Source organism: Pholcus phalangioides, unplaced genomic scaffold (assembly GCF_987345545.1).
Source record: "Pholcus phalangioides strain wild (caught in Gottingen) unplaced genomic scaffold, Ppha-v1.0 ptg000014l_1, whole genome shotgun sequence".
Classification (NCBI taxonomy): domain Eukaryota; kingdom Metazoa; phylum Arthropoda; class Arachnida; order Araneae; family Pholcidae; genus Pholcus; species Pholcus phalangioides.
In genome coordinates this window covers 25,209,208-25,231,829 of record NW_028301607.1, presented here as the reverse complement: position 1 = coordinate 25,231,829, position 22,622 = coordinate 25,209,208, and the positions used below count along the sequence as shown (strand labels likewise).

The 22,622-nt window shown below is 41.1% G+C and overlaps 1 protein-coding gene across 1 annotated transcript; it reads left to right on the top strand.

The window, feature by feature from the left end:
* Nucleotides 1-7,746: 7,746 nt before the first annotated feature.
* Nucleotides 7,747-21,741, top strand: LOC149078331 (uncharacterized). The gene is made up of 9 exons (XM_089241983.1): nucleotides 7,747-7,899; nucleotides 10,568-10,687; nucleotides 10,859-11,003; nucleotides 11,111-11,246; nucleotides 15,792-15,981; nucleotides 17,799-17,974; nucleotides 18,076-18,146; nucleotides 18,275-18,415; nucleotides 21,370-21,741. Exons 1-9 carry the CDS (start codon nucleotides 7,891-7,893, stop codon nucleotides 21,600-21,602), a joined length of 1,221 nt encoding a protein of 406 aa, XP_089098109.1. The 5' UTR covers nucleotides 7,747-7,890; the 3' UTR covers nucleotides 21,603-21,741.
* Nucleotides 21,742-22,622: the final 881 nt, after the last annotated feature.

Genomic DNA, 22,622 nt, shown 5'->3' with positions numbered 1-22,622 from the left:
TTATTTCAAATTAATGAAAGAAATTATTTCAAATTAATGAAAGAAATCATTTCAAATTAATGAAAGAAATCATTTCAAATTAATGAAAGAAATTATTTCAAATTAATGGAAGAAATTATTTCAAATTAATGAAAGAAAATATTTCAAATTAATGAAAGAAAATATTTCAAATTAATGAAAGAAATTATTTCAAATTAATGAAAGAAATGATTCCAATATTAATTACCTTTAGAAGATTTCTCTATCCTTTTTTTAATCTTTAAAAAGCAATACTTAGAGACTGAACTGTACATTCCTATGGGCAAATTGCCTGGCGGGAACTTTGTTTCTACGATTCACGTGATTTCCTTGCAGTTGACGTCGTTGCCATCGCGGCGGCTGGATGCTCGCTCCAGTAATATAAGTTCGATGCCAAGCCTCAGAATCTCTGTCGTCTGCTTCTCTCCAGGTTACTTGTTTTGGACGTCTCCTTGTGTCCTGAAAAAATTACTGAACTGGAAGTTCGAACTCCCAGTTCTGTTTGTGAGCTAAGCTTGTAGGGAACCGACTTCTTGTCTGTCGTCTGCTCATTAAGAGGTTCTTTGTTTTGGACGTCTCCTTATGCTCAAATAAAATAGCCGAACTTTTAGTTTGAATTTCCAGTTCAGTTTATGGGCTCTGTTTATAAGGAACTAAACGGAATAAAGGATATAGTTTTTTTAATTTAAACTTCATCATCACGACATCAGTCACTTTTAAATTTGAGATTAGATGGCAGCACATTACTATAAAGTATAGTGTAGATAAATTCACTTTTTGCGATCTTATTCGTCGTCTGCTTGTGTGGAGATCCTTTGTTTTGGATGTCTCCTTGGGTCTTGAAAGAATTACTGAACTGGAAGTTTGATCTTTCAGGTCAGTTTATAAGCTTTGTTTATAAGGAGCAAACTTGAATGAAGAATTTCGTTTTTAATACCTGAGCTTCGTCATCACCAAATAATGCACTTCTGATTTCGAAAGTAGATGGCATCACCAACAATAATTTTGAAAATGAATGTCTTAAAGTGTATTCTAGAGTATTAAATTAATTTTAATTCCCTTAAAATTGTTACTTCCTAGATATAATATGTATAGGACGTACTGGCCTAGTCGGGAAGACTGGATGCATTTATCGCACCCACATTCCTGCATCAGGGGTCGTTAGGCTGGGATCTTTGTTGGGGCCTTAGAGGCTAGATTTTTCACTGGTCCCCCGATAAAGAATTTATAGTATGAAAAAACAAAACTTGTAAGAAACTAGGCTAAAGCCCTCTACCCCCCCCCCCCAGAGGCCGTGCGACCTGTGCAGCCACATGGGGCACCTCTCTGGGAGAGGGTTGCAAATCTGAGTTGGAAGGTAAAAAAAAATTTGTTGAGCTGAGAAATGTCATCTGGGGCACCAAAAATAGATCCCGCACGGATAGATTCCTTTTTCTTTTCTGCCCCTACCCATTTGTACATCAAGGCCACCTTAAGACCATCGTAGACCCTGGGGCCACAACTAGAGGTTTGGTCAGCTGTGTCAAGCAAGCATTTTGACACCCTCTTGTAACGTTTAAACAAAGACTAACGGGTGAAATTTGTTCCCCCTCTGGTCCACACCCGATTCACCAAACCAGCCGGCTCCGTTTTTTTTCTGTGATTTTTCTGAGGTCCCCCTCCCCACTCGTATCTGCCTAGAAAAAAAAATACCAGCCTACCAATTTGCGAGTTTATTCTCAAATTTTTCTATCAGATCGTATATTCATGAGGTCCCTTTCTACAGTTGAGCCCTGTCTCCTCCCGCCCGTGCTCGGGTGCTCCCCCGCATTAAGACGACACTTGCGAGGAGAGGAGGAGGCCCTCTCCCCATTTGCTCGAGGCAGTACTCCGGTTGCCCCAGCTCTTTTACGGGCCAGGGTCCACCCGGGGGCTCAGAATAAAGGATTCGGTGAACTTTTTCCGGAGCATTTTTCATGCAAATTATTAAGTGAGCAGTGAAAGCCAGGGAGGGGGGGCGGCTCAGATATATCACTTTGTTCGGGTGCCAGGGCCGTCTTAAAAGCACCATGGGCCCCCCGGGCCAAGTGATTTTTCTGAGGCCCTACCAGGCAAATTTACATGTATGCTCCTCGAAAATTACAACTGTATCTCATTTTTGTGAGGCCCCACGGGCCGTGCCCGGATGTGTTCCTTCGTTTAGACGGCACTGCTGACAGGGTTCCAGCCCTGGGATCCGGGACAATAACCATCACATTTTTTCATGCAATAAATTCATTACAGAAGGGCCGTGAAAAGTCTGGCTTGGGGCCCTCTAAATATCTCAGCCTAGGAACCCTACTCCAGGATGTGGAATTCACGAAAATAAAGAAAAACATTCTGAATCACGTTAGAACTACATTTGAAAAGGTTCGGAAATTTTATGCATGAACTCTCTATTCATGAACAGGGTCAGTTTCGGACATTATTCAACTGTAAAGCCGGGTTTTCCTAGAAGTAGAATTTCAGCGCCGGGTGCAGCGCGAAAACGCTGATTGGTTAAAAACCTGAAATTCAGGTTTTTAACCAATCAGCGATTTCACGCTGCACGCACCGTGGAAAAACTTTTCTTAGGAAAACCCGGCTTATATACAGTCAAACCTCGTTAGTGCGTCACCCGGTTAACACGTCACTCCGCTTACCGGGTCGCTTTTTGGAAGTCCCAATTGTCCTCAGGCAGGAACTAGCACAGCTATGGCTTACTCCGTTTAACAAGTCACTCCGCTTACGAAGTCATATTTTTGCTCTCCCGAGAGTGACTCATTAACGAGGTTTGACTGTATATAAGCGAATGATGTTTTGGTGATAAAAAAAATCACCCCTTTCAGTTGGCGCCTTTTGCGGCCGCGTAGTTCGCAGGATTAAAGACCCGACTCTGTTCATGAAACAACATATCTCTAATGCTGGTACTGTACTAGGTGAATAATTAGATTGGAGAAAAAAATCAGTGAGAAACATCTCTTATACCCTTTATCGGAAGTTCAGTAGTGAAAATTATCAAAATTTAGAATTTATATATTGTATATTCGTCTTCCGGAATATAAGAGAATGATTCGGAGATGGGGGGTGGTGTTTATGAATGAAAATTTCGAAGAAGTTCTCAAGCTTCTCTGGGGAAACATCATGGTATGACAGTTCAGAGGTTTCCAGGAAGGCACGCATTCAACACTCCAGAGGACAGTCGATGTTGCCTCGCCTCGGGGCAATCGTCATTTAGAGATATCCATGCTACACTGTACTATGGACCATCAATAGTGGAAGCATCGCCGAATGAATCTACAAACATTCACCTTGTGCGCACTATTGGTACCAGACCAGTTGGTAACTCCAACAAGAGGGGAGGTTTTCAAGGGGAAAAGATTGCTAAACATCTTTTCTAGTTTCTATTTTCGTTTGATGCTCTAAGAATGTTTTTTACATTTTTGGTTAATATAGCCCTGTTATTCTTTAACGGCAGAAAGAAAGGCCAGACTTTTTTAAGGGATAAAGAATGCGACCACCTGCATAACATACACTCTTTTCTTTTAGAAATAAGCTACTGACATACCTAATAACGCTAAAAATAATATTGTTGGGGCTTCAAACTAAAAACCTCCTTTTACACAATCAATAACAGTTTAATGGGAAAAAAATTAAATTTTAATCAAAAATTTCCAAAGCATCTGCCGAGAAATGAAAAGGGTTTTTTTGAAAAAATTGCGGCCCCTGAAATTTAGCACCCCTCCCTCCCCCTTAAGTCTGGTCTTGATCGGAGATAAGTTGGGAAAGAACAGCACAAATGAGAGAAAGAGGCGTTGTCCCTTAGTTTACATGTTCTTTCCCAACTTTTCGCATATTTTTTTGTATTTGCAACAACTTTCTAATTGGGTCTTTTAGGACAGGGTGTCCATGTAAAATCAATTTTTTTTTATTTTGTGACACACTGCATTTTCATTCTCAAAACTGAAACAGAGTAGTTTCTGGACATATTTTTTATCATTTTTCAAATTGCATCAAGCAGTTGTGAGCTTGGCCTGAGTCTGGTCCGGCCGTCCATGTACAGTCCCTTTCATTGTACACGAACTCCAAGGAAAGATTGGATTGAGAGATTCGGTGCCTCTGTTGTCTAGTGCGTTCACCCGGAAAGTGAAAGGACGTGGGTTCGATTCCCTGCAGGGGCAGTTGAATTTTCTCTCTTTCCAAAATATATCTTCGCAACAGCCAGTTGTTAAAAACCCTCGTATAGTAGCGGAGAGTGACGTCATCCTTGCACATCCTGTAGTAGTCATCACTATTATAAGTCAAAATATACAGGGAATCGAATCAATCTTCGAATCAATCAAACCACCGGGCAAATTAAAATGTGTGTTAATAAATGCCAGGAGCTTGGGTAACAAGAAAGATTTTTTAGAAACTATGATAGTTGTGGAGGACTTGGATCTTATAGCCATTACAGAATCTTGGGCAAACGATGGGGATGAATCTTTCTTACACATCTCCGGATACGATACTTTTTTGAGAAATAGATCTGATAGGAAAGGGGGTGGAGTGTTGATATACGTGAAATCATGTTTGAAGGCTAGAGAGTGTAACGTGCAGAGAAGTGATATTGAAACCATATGGGTTGAACTTGAGAACAAAAGACGTCATAAGCTTATTGTTGAAGTTTGTTACAATCCACCGAATAGGGATCAAAACTATATCGCCAAAATGCATGATGAAATTTCCTACATGTGTAAGCGAAAGAGGGTTCTCATACTAGGGGATTTCAATTACCCGGGTATTGATTGGGAGAACCTTTCATCTGGAAATCAGTATGAAAGAGACTTTCTTAAGTTGGTGCTCGAAAATTTTTTGTATCAGCATGTATCAGAAGCCACTAGGGGTACTGCTATTTTGGATTTAGTTCTTACTAGTTCTGAGGATCTAGTTGAACATGTTTCGGTGGGGGAAGAGTTTTCTTCCAGTGATCATCGTATCGTCAGATTTCTCTGTAACTTTTCCTCGGGTAAGGTTGATAACAAAAGACTGGTTCCTTGTTTTCGGAGAACTAACTTTGATGTTTTGCGAAGAAGGTTAGCGGAAGTTTTCAAAGACCGGTTGGAATCAGTAGGGGTGGTAAGTCAATGGGAAGAATTTAGTACGAAGCTGTCCTCTGTTTTGCACGACGTCATACCCTTTGTTCGAAAAAAGCGTGTTTGTACATCACACCCTCTATGGTTCACGGATAGCGTGCGGAACCTTTATCTTGAAAAGAAAAGAGCATTCAGAGAGTATAAAAGTGGACGAGGTGACCTATCATTGTTTACTGATAAAAGAAGACTGTTGAAGAAAGCGATAAGGGATAGTAAAAAGCAAGTTGAATCTAGGTTGGCAGATAACATTGGCTCTGACCCAAAATCATTTTTTCGATACGTCAATAATGGATGTAAGGGGACAGTTGGCCCCCTCTCGATAGGAGGCTCAAAAGTAGAGAGCAATGTAGGCATGTGTAGTGCTTTCAATGACTTTTTCGCGTCGGTTTTTAATGGAGATAATGATATTCGATATACGGGTGTTGCATGGGGTAATAAAACGCTCAACGATATTCAAGTGGAAGACGTGGAGGTCCTAAATCTTCTAAGAAATGTATGTGCAAGCAAAGCACCAGGACCAGATGATATCTATCCCAGGGTTCTCAGGGAAGGTGCTAATGAATTGTTGGGGCCAGTCGCACAGATATACAGGAGTAGTGTTGCTGAGGGTATCGTCCCGAGAGATTGGAAACTGGCTAACGTTGTTCCTATATTTAAGAAGGGTAGTAGAGAAGTGGTGTCTAATTATCGTCCAGTGAGTTTGACGAGCTCCCTCTCGAAAATTTTGGAAATTATCATCAAAAGGCAGTTTGTGAAGTGGATAGACGAGAATAATGTATTGTCGGATAATCAGCATGGGTTCAGGAAGGGGAAGTCATGTGTAACTAACCTCCTTTGCTTCTATGATTACGTGACTAAGGCTTTGGGTAAGAGCAAAAATGTCGACGTGGTTTACCTTGATTTCCAGAAGGCATTCGATCGGGTCCAACATGGCAAACTCTTGAAGCGTTTACACGAGATTGGAATAGGGGGCAACTTGCTGAATTGGATAGAATCGTGGTTAAGAGATAGGTCGCAACGAGTTATGGTGAACGGGGAATTCTCTGGTTGGACAGACGTCACAAGTGGAGTTCCTCAGGGAAGTGTCCTTGGCCCCATACTTTTTTCACTTTTTATCGATAAACTCGATCAGGGTATCGATGGAATTACTAGCAAATTCGCAGATGATGTGAAGCTAATGGGGGTAATCGGGAATGAAAGCGATAGGGAGTTGCTCCAGACCAACTTAAACAAGATTGCAGCATGGGCAAATGAATGGAGCATGACGTTTAGCGTAGATAAGTGCATGGTCGCTCATTTTGGTTCGAACAACCCACGGTTCTCTTACGAGTTGAATGGTGTCACTATCCCGGATGCAACTAGAGTCACCGATTTGGGAATTCTCATTGACGAGCGACTTAAGTTTTCTGAACATTGTTCAGCGGTTGTCAAAAAATCGAATAGAATGCTTGGTCTCATTTTCAAAAAGGTCTCTTCGCGTTCTCCTAAAGTCATTCTTCCGCTTTTTCGAGGCTTAGTTCGTCCTGGACTGGAGTATGCTGTAAGGTTTTGGAGACCATACCTACAGAGGGACATAGACTTGGTTGAAGGGGTGCAGAGAAGAGCTACGCGTGTCCTTATTGGCACACAGGGCTTGAGTTATGAAGAAAGACTTCATTTTTTGAATATGTTTACATTGGATGAACGCAGGTGTCGAGGAGATATGATCGAAGTGTTCAAAATTTTCAATGGGATGGATAGGATGGACCATGAACTTTTAGTACACCGCCAATCGACTGCTTTTACAAGGGGACACCAGTATCGATTGGTGAGGGACAATGCAAGGTTATGGTGTCGCAGGGAATTTTTCTCCAATAGGGTTGTTAATAAATGGAATAGCTTACCCCCGGAGGTAGTAAATTGTAACACAATTGACACGTTTAAAAAGAAATACGATAAACATGTTGGGGTAAATCGGGAAGCTATCCATTCTTAGAATAAGACAACCATAAGTATGCTTTATGGGCATTGTATAATATTTTATCACGTGTATATATTGTTTATAACTTCATTTTTAATTGGGTTGCTGTATTTTTGAAACACATGACAACCATATTTTTATGGGCATCTTTTTATCAGCCACCTCGTTGGGCATTTTGCCTGTTGTGGTGTTGTATTTGTATTTGTATTTGTATAATCTTAATTTATCCTATTAAATTTGCGCTGAAGATTCGTCCTTCGTGAATTCTCTTCTGTGGGGATTTTCTATTTTATTTTATTTCATGAGCTTTCGTGCAAGATCATTGGAAAGTTACATGTATTATGTAGACATGGTACAAGACCGTTTTTCTGTCTCACGTTTTGCGTAAAAAAAAAAACCATCATGTTTTTCCCACTTTTCTAGATTTTTCATTGAAAAAATAATCGTTTTTTTCCCCGATATCGACGATACTCTTGTTGCTTTAATACACGTGAAGCGCCGCATCGGTCACTAGCGACAGACAAGCGTCACCGTTACGCAAGCGCTTATTATAAATCGTGTCGGTGATCACAGCCTAATCTTATCGCAAATCATTCGTGAATGCTCGGCGCTCTTGGCGTGTTTGTGCTCAGCGTCATTCCATTTTAGACCTCGATTCAAGTGATTAATTTTTAGACTTTTCTTGATTCGGATCTAAAAAAAAAAAATTGATATTCTGGCAAATCTGAGCAAACAATCAAGTGGATTCTACATTCTTTTACATATTTCGAGGAGGGAAAAATGAAAAAGGTTTGTGTATTAGTAATCGTAAAATACACGTTTATTCTTTATAAATAGACCGATATTTATAGTGGATATCTCAAGCTTAATCCATTTCCATTAACTTCAACTAGACCTATATGCAAATCATGATAACCTTATATTTCCAATGTATATTAATAAATTTTATACATTTTCCCCCTCTTATTCAAGGTTTTCTGTATTTTAAAGGGATTGTTTCATACTTTTTAGTTTTGTCAAAAAAAACTCTAGTAGAAATATACACTCGTGTGCAAAAATTAAGAGAATTAGCGCATTATGTCGAATTTCTGAAAAACTAGTGGACAGATTTTAATGAAATTTGGTACTATAACAGAGAGAAAAAAAAAGAGATGTACCATACAAAAGTCACAGTACGCACGCATGATTGTCAGTAAAGCTCATCATTGCAGGGATGTCCAAAATTCACGCTGCTTTGTCAAAAAAACCTCGAAAACTATGCTCTAGTACAGCGGTTCTCAACCTATTCTGACTTTCGGTGCCCTTTCCAACGTATAATTTCTATGGCGGAGTCCCAAGTTTGGCTCGAGGAGTCCTTTTTTAATATATAACTTGTATAACGGAATCCTTCAGACCTTTTTATTTATTTATTAATCAAATTTACAGATTTATTTTACTTTCTTCGAGCTGCCGCGGAGCCCCCGGGAAGTGTCCAAGGAGCCGCAAGGGCTCCGTGGAGCACCGGTTGAGAACTGCTGCTCTAGTAGAAATGTAGTAATTAAAAGTAGAACTATTCGACCATTAATTTATTTCAAATTTGTTGCATATATTTTGGATTGTATATGCTAGTGATTGACAAACGACGGCCCTCTTAGAGGTTCTATCCGGATTTCAAAGTAACAGTATATAGAAATTTTCAATTTTAGTGTTTTAAAAAAATTAGTTTATGAGAGTGTTTCTTTGTACATGGAAAATATAATTGTGAGAATTTAAATAGAAATTGATTAAAAAACTTTTGCATTTGCAAAAAAATGGAACACATTGGAACAAAACTTCACGTCAGGTTTCACTACACGTACACGCACATTCCCGCATGTACCGATTCGTTAGGGGGTTCCGCGGGGGGGGGGGGGGGTTGTGGGCGGGGTGCATGTGTGGTGTAGTAGTAGTAGGTAGGGCCTCCGAAAAATGGCTCGGGGATCCATGATGTTCTTAAGTCAGCCACCTCGTTGGGCAATTTGCCTGTTGTGGCGATGTATTTCTATTTGTATATGCATAAAGTTATTAAAATGTACAGTAAAACTTTGTTAAGTCGTCACTGACGTTGTCGAGAAATTAAGACGGCTTAAGCGAAGTGCCGTCAGTTTCAGTGCGCAACATTGTGAGAGAATCGCCTAATTTTAAATATAAAATTTATTAAAGCATGAATCAAAATTACGATATTAACAAAATTTATAGATTACAACGAAATTTTTACTTTTTTCCAGCTTTTAGTATTTTACTTATTATGGTAAAGTGCAAATTATTACTCTAATGCATGATACAAATACATACAAGGTAAACACGAATACGGGGCCGAATTTTGGCCTGGTGGCATCCTGAGCAGGGCAAAGCAAATTCTGGAACGTCTCAACTTTGGAATAAATGCCTCGTTTTTCCAACCAAGATATTTTGTTCATTTTTGAAGCCTTAAATTAGTGAGGGCCCATGAAGAAATTACGTCCAGCTGGAAGTCCCTAACATTTTATGAACTTTTTTTTAGTAGGCAAATTAACTTCCTCTGTGTAATTTTCGGCCATGTGGGCATCGTGCTGCAATCTTGTTCTAAGGATCTAGGTTTGAACCCCGTTAACGGCACAGTGATGGGTTGGTTTTCCAGCTTCGAGAAGCGAATGCGAGCCGGTGTCTCTGCCGCAGAGAGCAGGCAGACCTTCAATCATGATACTGACATACGAGAAAATTCAAGCATTTCCATCTTCACTTCAGAAAATGGAAGACACATGGAAGCATAAACACGAAACGAGCTCAACTCGACAACATAAATACGTTAGGGCAACGGTTCCCAACTTTTTTTTTTGACCGCGGCGCCCTTTTCAGTACATAATTTCTATAGCAGAGCACTGTTTGACTTGAGGAGCCCTTTTTTGTATACAATTTTCATGGCGGAACCCCGTAGAACTTTTTTTTTTATTTATCTATCAAATTTACTGATATATTTTGTTTTCCTCGATTCGCCGCGGAGCCTCTGGGAAGTGCACCATGGGCTCCGCGGAGCACCGGTTGAGAATCGCTGCGTTAGGGTATAGTTTCCCATACATTTCATTCCATCGTTCTCTTCAGAAAATGTTTTCTCCCGTCACCCCCCCCACCCCCAACTCAAGTGAACCCATAGGATCTTATGTTAAATACGTAGCACTTAGACCTAGACCGAGATACTTATATACCCTTCAGAATCTGGGTATTTTTTTAGTTTTGTTTTCAATTTTAACGTTTCGTTGAGGGGTTGATTTTTCATTGCGAGGTTCAAAACTGTCCCAAGTATGGGCACGTGACCACACAACATAGTTTTAGGCTTTTTTGACCCTACAAAGATATGAGACCCCCCCCCCGACCCCATGACTAATAATTAAGATATTTTTGCTTTATATTATGATGTTTAACACAAAATACGAATATTTTTCCTCCTGACACTTTGCAGGTCGAAAAGTTGTATGATCTGTGTATTGTGGGTGCCGGTTTGTTCGGTTCAGCTGCCGCTCGGCACGCATCTGTCAATCCGTCTCTCAAAGTCGTGTTGGTCGGCCCCGACGAACCAAAAGTTTGTTGTTCATATATTTATTATTTCTTTTTATATTATACTGTACTTGTTACTTCTCAAAGTTATATTTCGCCACCGTACAATGTATGGTCAACAAAGTCGATGGGTCATTTCTATACAGTATACTTGAAAGCTTTTGGAGGCGGTGAGAAAACTTTTTTTTTTTTTCAGAATGAAGAAGAAAGACGAAACAGATCAATCTTCGGCGCCCACTACGACGAAGGACGCATCACGCGTTTCCTGGACGCGAACGTGGTGCGTCAGAAGCTGGTCGAGGAATCCATCAAACGCTACAGGGAACTCGAGACTTTTTCAGGTAGAGTACGAATTCCCATACGACCCTCGGGTTTGAAACCTGATGAGGTTAAAAAGGGGAATCGATAAGAGTTTATATGGTGTTTGGCAGATTTTTATCGTTCCCAGGCATCAAGTTCTACCAGCCCGCGGGCTTGATTGTGCTCGGTGAAAAGAAATGCGCTGACATAGAAACGGTGAAGCAAGCCTGTGCTGTGGGAAAAGTGCCGCTGTTGGAGCTGGACGCCGACCTCGCCAAGATCAGGTTGAATTTTTCTGCGTTATAATCATTATTGATATAACACTTTGCGTACAGGGCCGCAACTAGGGGGAACATGCGGGTCTTGTGACCCGGGTGCGTGCTGGACGGAAGGGCGCCGAATTCACCCTTTAACTGCTTCTTCTATATTACATGCGGGCGCCAAAATGCGTTCTTGCCCTAGCTGAAAAAGTATCTAGTTGCGGCCCGGTTTGCGTATCATCTACAACAGTGGTTCTCAACTGGGGGCCATATGGCTCCCCTAGTGGTACTGGGATACTTCAAGGGGGCCACGGAAGAAAATTTAGAAAGGGACCATGACAGGTGGTTTGCAGGGCTGCAGAGAGCTGAGAAGGAAAATGAAGGTGTGAAGAAATAATACTTTTATATTAGTGACTATACACTTACAGAATCCAACAAAACCACCCACAAAACCAGGGCCGTCTTAGGGCATGGATCCACCTGGGCCTCACCACCTACATTTTGCAGCAGGTTCCCTAGGATGGGGTTTTTCGCTGGCTTCCCGGCTAGATTTTTCACAGACCCCTCTTCTATATTAAATTTATAGCGTGAAAAACAAAAAAATGATGAAAACCATATCAGGCTGCAGCTCTGTCAGTCTCACTCTTATGAGGCATCATGCCCGGGGGTCTCATGTCCATAAGTGACCCCACCTTATGATATTTTGTATGGTACAATAAATTTTAAAAATAAGTAGGAAATATGTAGGATGTTTATTTCCGTCTAAGTATGGGACTACCATAGCATCACTTTGCCTAGGGGGCCCATGATGTTGAGACGGTCCTTAATAGAACTCGGATTAGCGGGGAGCTCAATAAATTCTAGGCCAGTGGTCTGGAGGCCAATCTTATCTTGCTTCTAGATGAGGTAAGACAGAGAAGCTACGAGAAAAATATATGCTTCAAAGTGGGCCACGGGCAAAAAAAGGTTAAGAAACGCTGATCTACTACACTGTTTCCCTAAAGTGACCATTCTATCGCCCCGTGGTGGGCGATAGAATGGTCCGGGAAAAGGCGGGCGATAGACGCTACGGTTATAACATAGGATGCTATGCTTAAGTTGGGAGCTATAAGAAAAAAAAGTTCTGAAGAAGGGGGGGGGGGGGGGGAGAGAACGATGGAATAAAAAGTTTGAGAGACTATGATCTAAAGCATATATATAACCTACATGCTCAATGCATAGCCCTCGGGGTAATCTGGAGTGGCGCGCGACCACAACCAGATCCCTTAAGTGATCCGCGGCACATTTACAGATCACTTAAGTGACCTGGGGGTACCGTTTTAGATCACTTCGGCTGTACACTTAGTGCGGCAACCAAGAGGTACGAGGGTGAAATGACAGAGACTAGCGACGAAAACAATTGTATTGTTTTGTTCTACACCGCACGTACTAGAGGAGCAAGACAAAAGACAGAAAGAGAGGGCTCTCAGAGAGGTGCGGGAGTTCAACAAACATATGCTTGTTTTCACCTCGATCTGCTGATTGGTCCGTCCGTCCCCCTTTTTTTTCATTCCCTCTTTTGTGGAGGGATCATTATCATCACACTCTTAAATTTTAGAATCTCGCCGGTAATTTTCTCTATCCTCCTCTACTATGTGCGGACATATCTTCCTCCACCCCCCTATGCATTTTTTTCGTCCTAGTTACAGTTCTCGGACCTCATACCTCTTCGCTCCACTCCTCTTCCGCAACCTTAAGTGGTCTGCGGTGCTGTTCCAAATCACTTAAGTGACCAGCGACCCCTTATCACTTCAATTAAGTCAGTGTGAGCTTCGCGGCTGTGGGCATCGCCAACCCTTGTCAGGGACGACACACTGTGATGGAGATATTGATTTGTGTGCCTATTTGCACTTTGAAGTGGTTCTTTCATGCAGTAAAATATCTACGAAACTATTCTGGGAAGCCGCATTGAACCATGAATTGAACAAGGGGAGCCGCATTGATCCATGAATTGAACAAGGGAGCCGCATTGATCCATGAATTGAACGAGGGAGCCGCATTGAACCATTAATTGAACAAGGGAGCCGCGAACAATAAAAGTTTTGAGAACCAATGAATTGAATGGTTCGCGGTACAACTTCCGATCACTTGAGTGACTCGTGACACAATTAGAGATCACTTAAGTGGCTCGCGACACATTCTCACTTCAATTAAGTGGGTCCGCTGCTCATTTACAAATCAGTCAAGTGGTCAATCAGGCAATTCAAACCAACGAAGTGGCCCGCACTCTCCAGAAGGTTGTTCACCCTTGATCAAAAGCAGTATTTCCCAAAGTAGGCAACATCGCTCCCCAGGGGAGTGATGGAGTTGTTCGGGGGGGACGGTAGAAGCTACGGGTATAACATTGGATCCTATGGGTTGGCTTCAGTTGGGGATGGCAATGGAACAAAAAGTTGGGAGAATAGAAATAAAATAACGTTTAGCCCCCCTCCATATCCCGAAGCAGGGCCCCTAGACTGGGATGTTTGGCACCCACCCCCAATCCAGACTTTTCACGGATCCTTCCATGGTGAATTTATAGCATGAAAGAAACAAAAGAATGATGATAATTATGATAATAATGTTCTGGGGGCCCTGTCAGCTACGCCCTGTTTGCCACACCGTTTTGGAAACATTTTTGCCAATACATGAGCACCTTGTTGCCGCAAAAACCAACGAATGCGAATGAAATTCGAGATATGGGGGGGGGGGGGGTCCAAAGTATGCTTTGAAGAAAAGCTTGCTCTCGTGGTTATGGTCACGGCAACAAAATTTCGAAAAACTCAAATAGCAAAACTCACTTTTAAGGCATTGCGAAGTGATCGGCGCCGTAAAAAAACCAGAAACGGCTTTGAAACGGTAGCTGTAGTGCCTTAAACGCCGGCGCCAGCATAACTTAAGTGATCTGTAAATGTGGCGCAGGTCACTCAAATAGTTTGGGAATGCAACCCGGTGAACTGTAAATATGACGCGTGGTCACTTAACTGATCTGGAACTATGGCGCGGGACACTTAAGTGATATTTAAATGCGCCGCTGGTCGGTTGAGTGCTCTGGAACTGCCCTGTAGTGATTTGTAAATGTTACGGTAAGTGTGGTACACTAACCGGTTATTATGCATAAACACCGAGCATTTAAGTAAGTTATAAATAAATTTCCCTAATTTTTTCATGTTTACCGGTGATTATGCGTAGTATCCAAGCGTCGTTGGTAAATTTGATAAATTCCCCTAAATTAATCATTTTTACTGGCGATTATGTATAGTACCCAAGCGTCGTTGGTAAATTTAATAAGTACGAAAATCCACTTTCACTGGCGATTATGCACAATACCCAACCACTGCGTCGTTGACAAACGTTGTAAATCATAATATGTCATATACTATACATGATCGAGGTCCGACTATATTCATCACTCATTCGGAATTTTTTTTTCATATTTATCAAATTCACCAATTACACTTGGGTATCATGCATAATTACAGGTAAAGGCGATACATTTCAAGTATTTATCAAATTTACCAACACTTGGTAAAAGTGCTAATTTGTTTAGCATTTATCAAATTTGCCAACGACGCTTGGGTGTTATGCATATTCGCCGGTAAACGTGATAAATTTAATCAAACCTATCAAGACGATTGATAAGTATGCATAATAACCGATTTATGACATTTACCTTAACATGAATATGCCACAGGTCACCAAAGTGATCAGGAAATGCGTCTGTCACTTAGCTTATTTTTTGCATTTTTTAAAATTAGGTACGAGCAGAGGCGGATTTTAAGGCGGGAGCACCTGGTTCGCCTGGAGCCCTGACTACTAAAGGACCCCCCCCCCCCGAAAAACATTAACTTCGCACTTTTTCTAATTTAAGGGGGGGCCCAATATTTTCCTTTCCGCCCGGGGCCTCGACCGATGTTAATCCGCCACTGGGTACGAGGTCGTAGGCTACACATCACATGACTCCGAGGGCCATGGGTTGAGCATGTATGTATGCTCGAGCGCATACTCTGAAACTCTGGTATCGCGTATTTCATTTGCGTTCGTTGATTTTCGCGGCCGCTAGGGGCTCGTAGCAAAGTTATTCTATGGCCATCTTGCATTTAATTGCCGCGTTCGAAATCACTGGTGGGTCCGAGACCACTGACTATACAATCGAACCACCGAAAAAAAAAAAAAAATTGCAGCGGTCCGCGGGACCAGAAGCGGAAAATCCCCCTCCCCCTTCTGGTAATACACTGGTCGCGGAAGAATCTCCCATGGGAGAATCAGCGATCCTCAGTCGTTTCACGTTGTCTCAGTTATTTAAATGTCGAATGATAAACGTTCATTGCTGTAAAAAATATTTAGAAAACCGCGTCTGCTGAAAATAAATTATCATTATTCAGAACAGAATTCGGACCAGTCAGTCATAATGTCTGTGGACCAGTAGTTTCTCATATTTACTGGTCTGTGGGACCAGTGACTTTCATTTTTTTTTTTAATTCTAACGCTGATGCATGTTTGATGAAAGACGTCCATTGAGTTTGAGAATTCGTCAATTTATCCCTATAGGTATCCTTTCTTACACTTAGACGGAAACAGTACCGTGTATGTGGACAAAAACGGCGCTGGACATATCAGTCCCCGAAAATTAGCTGAGGCTCAGCAGAAAACGGCCGTGCTGCAAGGCTGCGAAATCCTCAGGCATGTCGTAGAAGAGGTCACGCCACTGAAGGAAGAAGACGGCTGCTTTTTCCATGAGGTAAATCGAAAGAAAAATCAGGATGTGCAGTGTTTTTGTCAATACGATGCTTATTACTAGAGCCCGGATTATATGCGCTAAAAAGTGATAAAATATGCACTAAAATCATTGAAATATGCACTAAAAAACGCTGAAATATGCATTACAAATAAAGATATATTTTCATTTAAATATGCCGAGATATGACATGAAATCAAAAATATTTGCGAAAAGCGAAAACAAATCCATGTACAGTATGGCATCCATGCCTAAGGGGCCATTCAAGTATTACGTCAGCATCGGGGGGGGGGGGAAGGAGGTTTCGGATTTGCTGACTTTTGATGACGGGGGGGGGGGGGTGGGTGTTTGAAGGTTGCTTACGTCATCAACCACCCCTTTTTGAAGATGTGAAATATTCTAAGCTGCTGACGAAATTTTGCTGACGGGGGGGAATGGCTGAAAATCTGCTTACGTAATACTTGAATGGCCCCTAAGTATGGCACACATATACGCAAAAATGAAATATTATATAAATATGAATAAAACTCCTCTTAACGGACACCCCTCAGATGCGGTCACTTTCTTTTACAGCCAAATAATAATTTTCTTTTGTTTAATTAATAGAAGTATGCATTGCCAACCCTGATCTACGGTCACCCCCCCCCCCGTCTTTAACGGACGAAACGAATTTTTTTATCCCACCGGTTCCCGCAAAAGAAAGGTTTTACTGTATAGGCATTTGAAAATGCGAAAAAAATAAACTATTCAAAAAAATTAATCGTGAACATAATATGCATTGGAAAATGATGACATGCATTCAAAAATGCTGAAGTTTCATAAAAATGAAAAATATGCATTAAAAGAAAAAATATGCATTAAAAGAAAAAATATGCATTAAAAGATATGCACAAGAAGTTGCACAAAAAGAAAAATTGCACACAAAAAAAAGAGAAATTTAACAAAAAGAGAAAATATGCAAAAAAAGAAAAATTGCACAAAAAGAAAAATATGCATAAAAGGAAAAATTTAACAAAAAGAGAAAATATGCACAAAAAAGAGAAACTGAACAAAAAGAGAAATTGAACAAAAAAAAGAAAACTATGCAAAATCGAAAAATATGCATAAAAAGAAAAATGTACATATAAAAGAAAAATACGCGCAAAAGAACGGTGGAAAAAAATATGCACATTAAAAGCACTGAAGTATGTAGCCTAACCCATGAGAAAAGAAAAACATGCAGTGGAAACCAAAAAAGAATGAGCGAAAAATGTACACGTGTATATTTGGAAGTGCGAAAATATGAATTTAAAAAAAAGGCTTAAAATGAACTTAATACTCAATGGTGAAATATTTTATCGAAAAAAACTAAAGAAATTTGATTAAATTTGTAGAATGGAACGACATGAATAATCTTGCAAACATTAACACATTGCTATCAATAGAAAAAATTTTAAAAATATGTACTTATTCTAAAATTTCGGTACTTTTTATGCATTTATATGCACTGACTATATAAAAAGTGCTAAAATATGCAATTGCGCATGCATTTATGCATTTACATATAATCCGAGCTCACTTAAGTGATCTGTAAATGTCCCGCGAGTCACAAAAGTCTCTGGAACTGTGCCGCGGGTCACTGAAATGATCTGAAAATTGGCCGCAGTTCACTCAAATGATCTGGAACTGTGCGGGGATCCTTTAAGCGATCCGGAAATTGTCGCAGTAACTGTGCTCCTGATTAAGGTTTAGGGTCTCCGGTCACATGAGATGACTCCGAGGGCACGTATGGTTTAAAGGAAACTGTGATTATAGAAGAAAAAAAATTCCGTGTTTTGCAGGTTATCACGGACAATGGTCAGCCGATCTTTGCCAAAAGAGTGATTATAAGCCCCGGCGCGTTCGTCAACTTCAAAAAACTGATAAGGCACCCGGATAACTGGATTCCCGATCTGAAAATGAATCCCGATACAGCGGTGATGCTCCGAATACCGGAAGAACAGGCGATGAGACTCAAGTACATTTTTAACGATTTATTATTCGCTCGGTTATAATTTTCTTAATTTAATTATCTATTAATTCAAATATTATTAATTATATTATTATTATTTCCTTTAGATCTATGCCGAGCATTATCCTTTACGGATCGAAGCGTGGGTATGCGTTACCCCCAATCAAATATCCGGATGGTAAGCACCAGATTGTCTAATTCGTATTCACTCGTTTAGAAGATTATTTTTTCCATGATATTTTATAAATAATAAATTGGCAACGCATAGCAATTGACGTTTCTTTTCTTCTCCCCCCCCCCCCCCAGGTCATTATTACTTGAAGATTGGCTATCTCAGTAATGGTTCGGATCTGAAATCGTTGGACGATGTCCGTGATTGGTATTTATCTGAGGGTGACCCGAAAATTGTTGACAGTCATTCGAAGATCTTGAGAGATCTTTTGCCAGGTCTGGTTATTTCTGACTCTTCTTTATGGCATCAATCATGCATTTTCTAATTTCGATCACCTTGCCTTGTTTATAATCCGCCATTGGCGTCAGAGGGACTCACACCGAGCTGTCCTCTTTATAGTTCACCATTGGTGACACAGGAGGGACTCACACTTTCTTTGAAACCGAGCACAACTCAGGTCTATCGCCATCTATGAGCGATTTATTACCTAGTGAGTTGTGCCGGAAGTGTAACTGTGTGTTTACCTAACAATCTGAGGGCGTATGTAGTGTTGCGTTTGATTTTTCAGTGCCGCCATCTATATTTCAGAAGTGAAGTGAGTGATGTGTTATGATTGAATTACATTTGTACTGTTTGTAGGTCTGTTGCTCTCTGTGGCGAGACTTTTTAAAGGGGAGATCGGCTCGCATTCGCGCCTTGAAGTTGGGAACCACAGAAAACCAACTTTTCGCCGACCACCACTGTGGCGACGGTGGGGGTTCGAACCCGGGACTCTGTAGCATCAATTACACTATTTGAAGAGAAAACGGGACAACTGCAGGACAGAGCGGGGGTCATGGGTCGGTTTCGGGACCTCTCGACTCGAGTCCGTCACTATGACCACTCGATCACCACAGTGGCAGGGACTCACACGGAATTTTGAGCTTTCCTCTTCATAGTTTACCATTGATCACACTGAGTTTTGAGCTCTCCTCTTTATACAGTCGAATCCGGGTTTTAACGAATACCGACCGTTATAGCGAAAAAAATCTCGTTTTTGCGAATACTTTTCTAATCCCCCAGATAAGTTTGCATAGGAACAATGCTAAAACCTGGAATTTCTTTATAACGAAGTGATTTCTCCGGTCCCTTGGAGTTCGGTTTAACGGGATTCGACTGTAGTTCCCCACTGGTGGGAGAGGAACTCACACTGAGTTCTTTGAGCTTTCCTCTTTATAGTTCGCAATTAAAGATAGAGGGACTCGCACTGATCTTTGAGCTTCAGTTCATCATTGTTGACAGAGGGACTCACACTGAGCTTTGAGCTTTCCTCTTTATAGTTCGCAATTGTAGGTAGAGGGACTCACACCGAGCTTTGAGCTTTCATCTTTATAGTTCGCAATTGGAGGTAGAGGGACTAACACGGAGCTTTGAGCTTTCCTCTTTATAGTTCGCAATTGGAGGTAGAGGGACTCACACTGAGCTTTGAGCTTTCCTCTTTATAGTTCGCAATTGGAGATAGAGGGACTCACACTGAGCTTTGAGCTTTCCTCTTTATAGTCCGCCACTTGTGGCAGAGAGGATTTACACCCATCTTTCCTCCTTACAATTAAATATTATCTCATTGCTCAATTCACGCGACTTTATGGACTCGTTAACATCTTTCCGCTAGTCGGAAGGTTTTTTTTCAACGCGATTGTTCCAGCTGTTCGACAACGACGTGAAATCAACCTTGGTAGTTAAAGATGACCACCGGGGTCTGTCAGACAACTAGAAGTAACAAAAGTCACACGTCTCGTGTGTAAATTGGTATTTGGTAATGCAATATAGAAGAAAAGAATAAGGAAAAGAGAGATATAAAAAAAATGTGACTTTTTCTGTGCCACATCCTTTGTCAAAATTGTCTGAGAATAATGTTCACAGGGAGCAGCACATGCAAAGATGGATTAGCAATCTATCTGTAGTTCGATTTCTAAAAGGATAGAATGGAAAAATTAACGTTATATATAATGGAAGCGTATCCATTTTCAACTCGCTATAAACGAATATTTTCTGATCTATTTTTCTCTGTCAGTCTTTAGTTCTTCGGAGATCCATTGTACATTACTCGTAACAGTGAGATTCTCGCTATTAGCCATGCTCGTCATAACGGACTTTCACTGTATAGGGTGGTTGCAAATTGACACTACTCGTATGTATATAGTGCCCATTCTGATAGAGCTATTTTGATGATATAGGATATACAGTCGAATCCTGTTATAACGAACTCCAAGAGACTGGAGAAATCGCTTCGTTGTAAGAAAATTTCGTTATAAAGGAGTTCGATTTTGTTTTGCATTGTTCCTATGCAAACTTATCTGGGGGGATTAGGAAAAGTGTTCGTAAAAACGAAATTTTCGTTATAACGGTATTCGACTGTATCAGGACAGGACAAATCCCAGGCGCCAGGTCGCCATGGCGACTAAAAAATTGGTGTTGGCTCCTAAAATTTTCTTTGTGCAGTTACTAAACTACACGCTGGGAGCAGCACAAAATGTTTGGAATGTATAACAGCATATAACCCAACGCGTACTACATAGGTCGGAGTGGTGTCAGTTGAATTATACTACTACTATCAAACCGTACATGCAACTCGTACACATTTCTCTACGGAATTTCTAACGAATTCGTACATGTCGGAATATGCGTGTACGTGCTGTGAACCTAACGTGGTTTGCCTGTTTTTTTTTATGTTTGTTACGTGTAGCGCTGCCACCTATCAACAATTTTTCTAACTATGAGTGAGGTGTAATGATTGAATAATTGCACCGTTGTGTAGGCCTGTTGCTCTCTGTGGCGAGATATTTTAACGGGGAGATCGGCTCGCATTTGCGCCTCGAAGTGTTGAATTATACTACTGCATAGGTCGGAGTAGTGTCAGTTGAATTATACGGAATTATGCTGCGCCCTTTGTGGTGGACGCATTCCATTGAAACTTGGTACATACACGTTATTAGGACCACGGAAAAAAGATAGCTCGATGAAAAGCGCCAATTTTTCACCTGGTAGTCAAAAATTGAATTACTCTTCAATTGAATTCCCCCCCCCCCGGTTCATATAGCCCGTATACCAAGTTTCATCAAAATACCTTCATTATAACGGGCGCTACATACGTCTGAGTAGTGTCAGTTTATTTATAACCATCCGATATTTCACAATGGAACTTTTGTTTAATTTTCTCCTTTATTCTTAACCGATTGAATTTCCAAAGGTCTGGAGGTCGAGGAGATACGTGGGATAGCCTGCATTACTGACATCACGCCATCGAATCTGCCCTACATAGATCGCATCTCGCCTACAGTCACTGTCGCCATAGGAGGCAACGGTAAAGGTGCCAAGTTCTCAGATGAAGTCGGTAGATTAGCTGCTGAGCTGTCAGTGTACGGAGCTTGGAATTCGGACATTCCCCGGTCTTTGCTCAAGGTTCAATGGAAAGAGACGTAATAGAGGATGACACACAAACACACAAAATGAAAGCTATTGATAAACGCACCGGAAAAATGGAAAATGGGGAGCTTCTCTCAGTTTCTCATGTTGGATATGATTTTTCAATTGAATTTTTTAAGAAATAAAGTTTTGTCAGAATCTGTGATGTCTTTCTCAGTTGCTTTTAGGAAATAAATGTACATGTGCTATAGTGCCATTGGTTTTGGGGTTTCCGATATATCTTAGCAGCCTCCTATACGAGGATACTCAAATCGATCTCGATTATCACAGAGACCAAACGACTGGTTAATCCAGTGATTCCCAGCGTGGGCGTTAACGCCCCTTGGGGGCGGTAGAATGTTCCGGGGAGGGGGTAGAAGCTACGGGTATAACATAGGACCCTAGAACTCCTATGGGTTAGACTACGTTTTGGGGGCGATGGGAGAAAAAATTTCGGAAGAATTGGGCGATGGGACAAAAGAGGTTGGGAAACTATGGGTTAAACCGAGAGGCGCATTTACACAAATTTTTCCCCCTTTTCCCTCATTCTAGTCTAATTTTCTCGACTAATCTTTCTTCGAATTCGCCACACCTGCGCAATAACCCGCTTGGCCTCCCTCCGATCCTGCAAGTAGGCTACACCTCTATGTTTCTAAGTCACTCTTTTCGTCACTTCCATACTCACACACGCTTCAAGTCATTCATTTAGTCATTCACGTGATTGCACTGCTTCGGTCACTAACATGCTTGCCCACGCTCTAGTTGACTCTTTTGATTGCTCACTCTCATGGCTCCTTGCTGGATCACTCTTTTGATCATTTATACGTTCGCACATGCGTTAGGTCATTCTTTTGGGCATTCACAAGCTTGCACACGCTGTAGATCACTCTTTTGATCATTGACATGCTTTTGCACTCGTTAGGTCATTCTTTTTGTCATTTGCAAGCTTGCACGCACGCACTCTAGGCAGTGCCGTAGCCAGGTTTTTGACAGTGAGGAAGAAAAATTCGGAAAGTCACCATTTTTTTTTGTTTCTGC

Excerpts from the sequence above, each read along its gene's own strand:
- LOC149078331 (XM_089241983.1), top strand. Across the intron at positions 17,975-18,075 it reads GAACAGGCGATGAGACTCAA|ATCTATGCCGAGCATTATCC; the intron begins GTACATTTTTAA and ends TATTTCCTTTAG. Across the intron at positions 18,147-18,274 it reads CCCAATCAAATATCCGGATG|GTCATTATTACTTGAAGATT; the intron begins GTAAGCACCAGA and ends CCCCCCCCCCAG.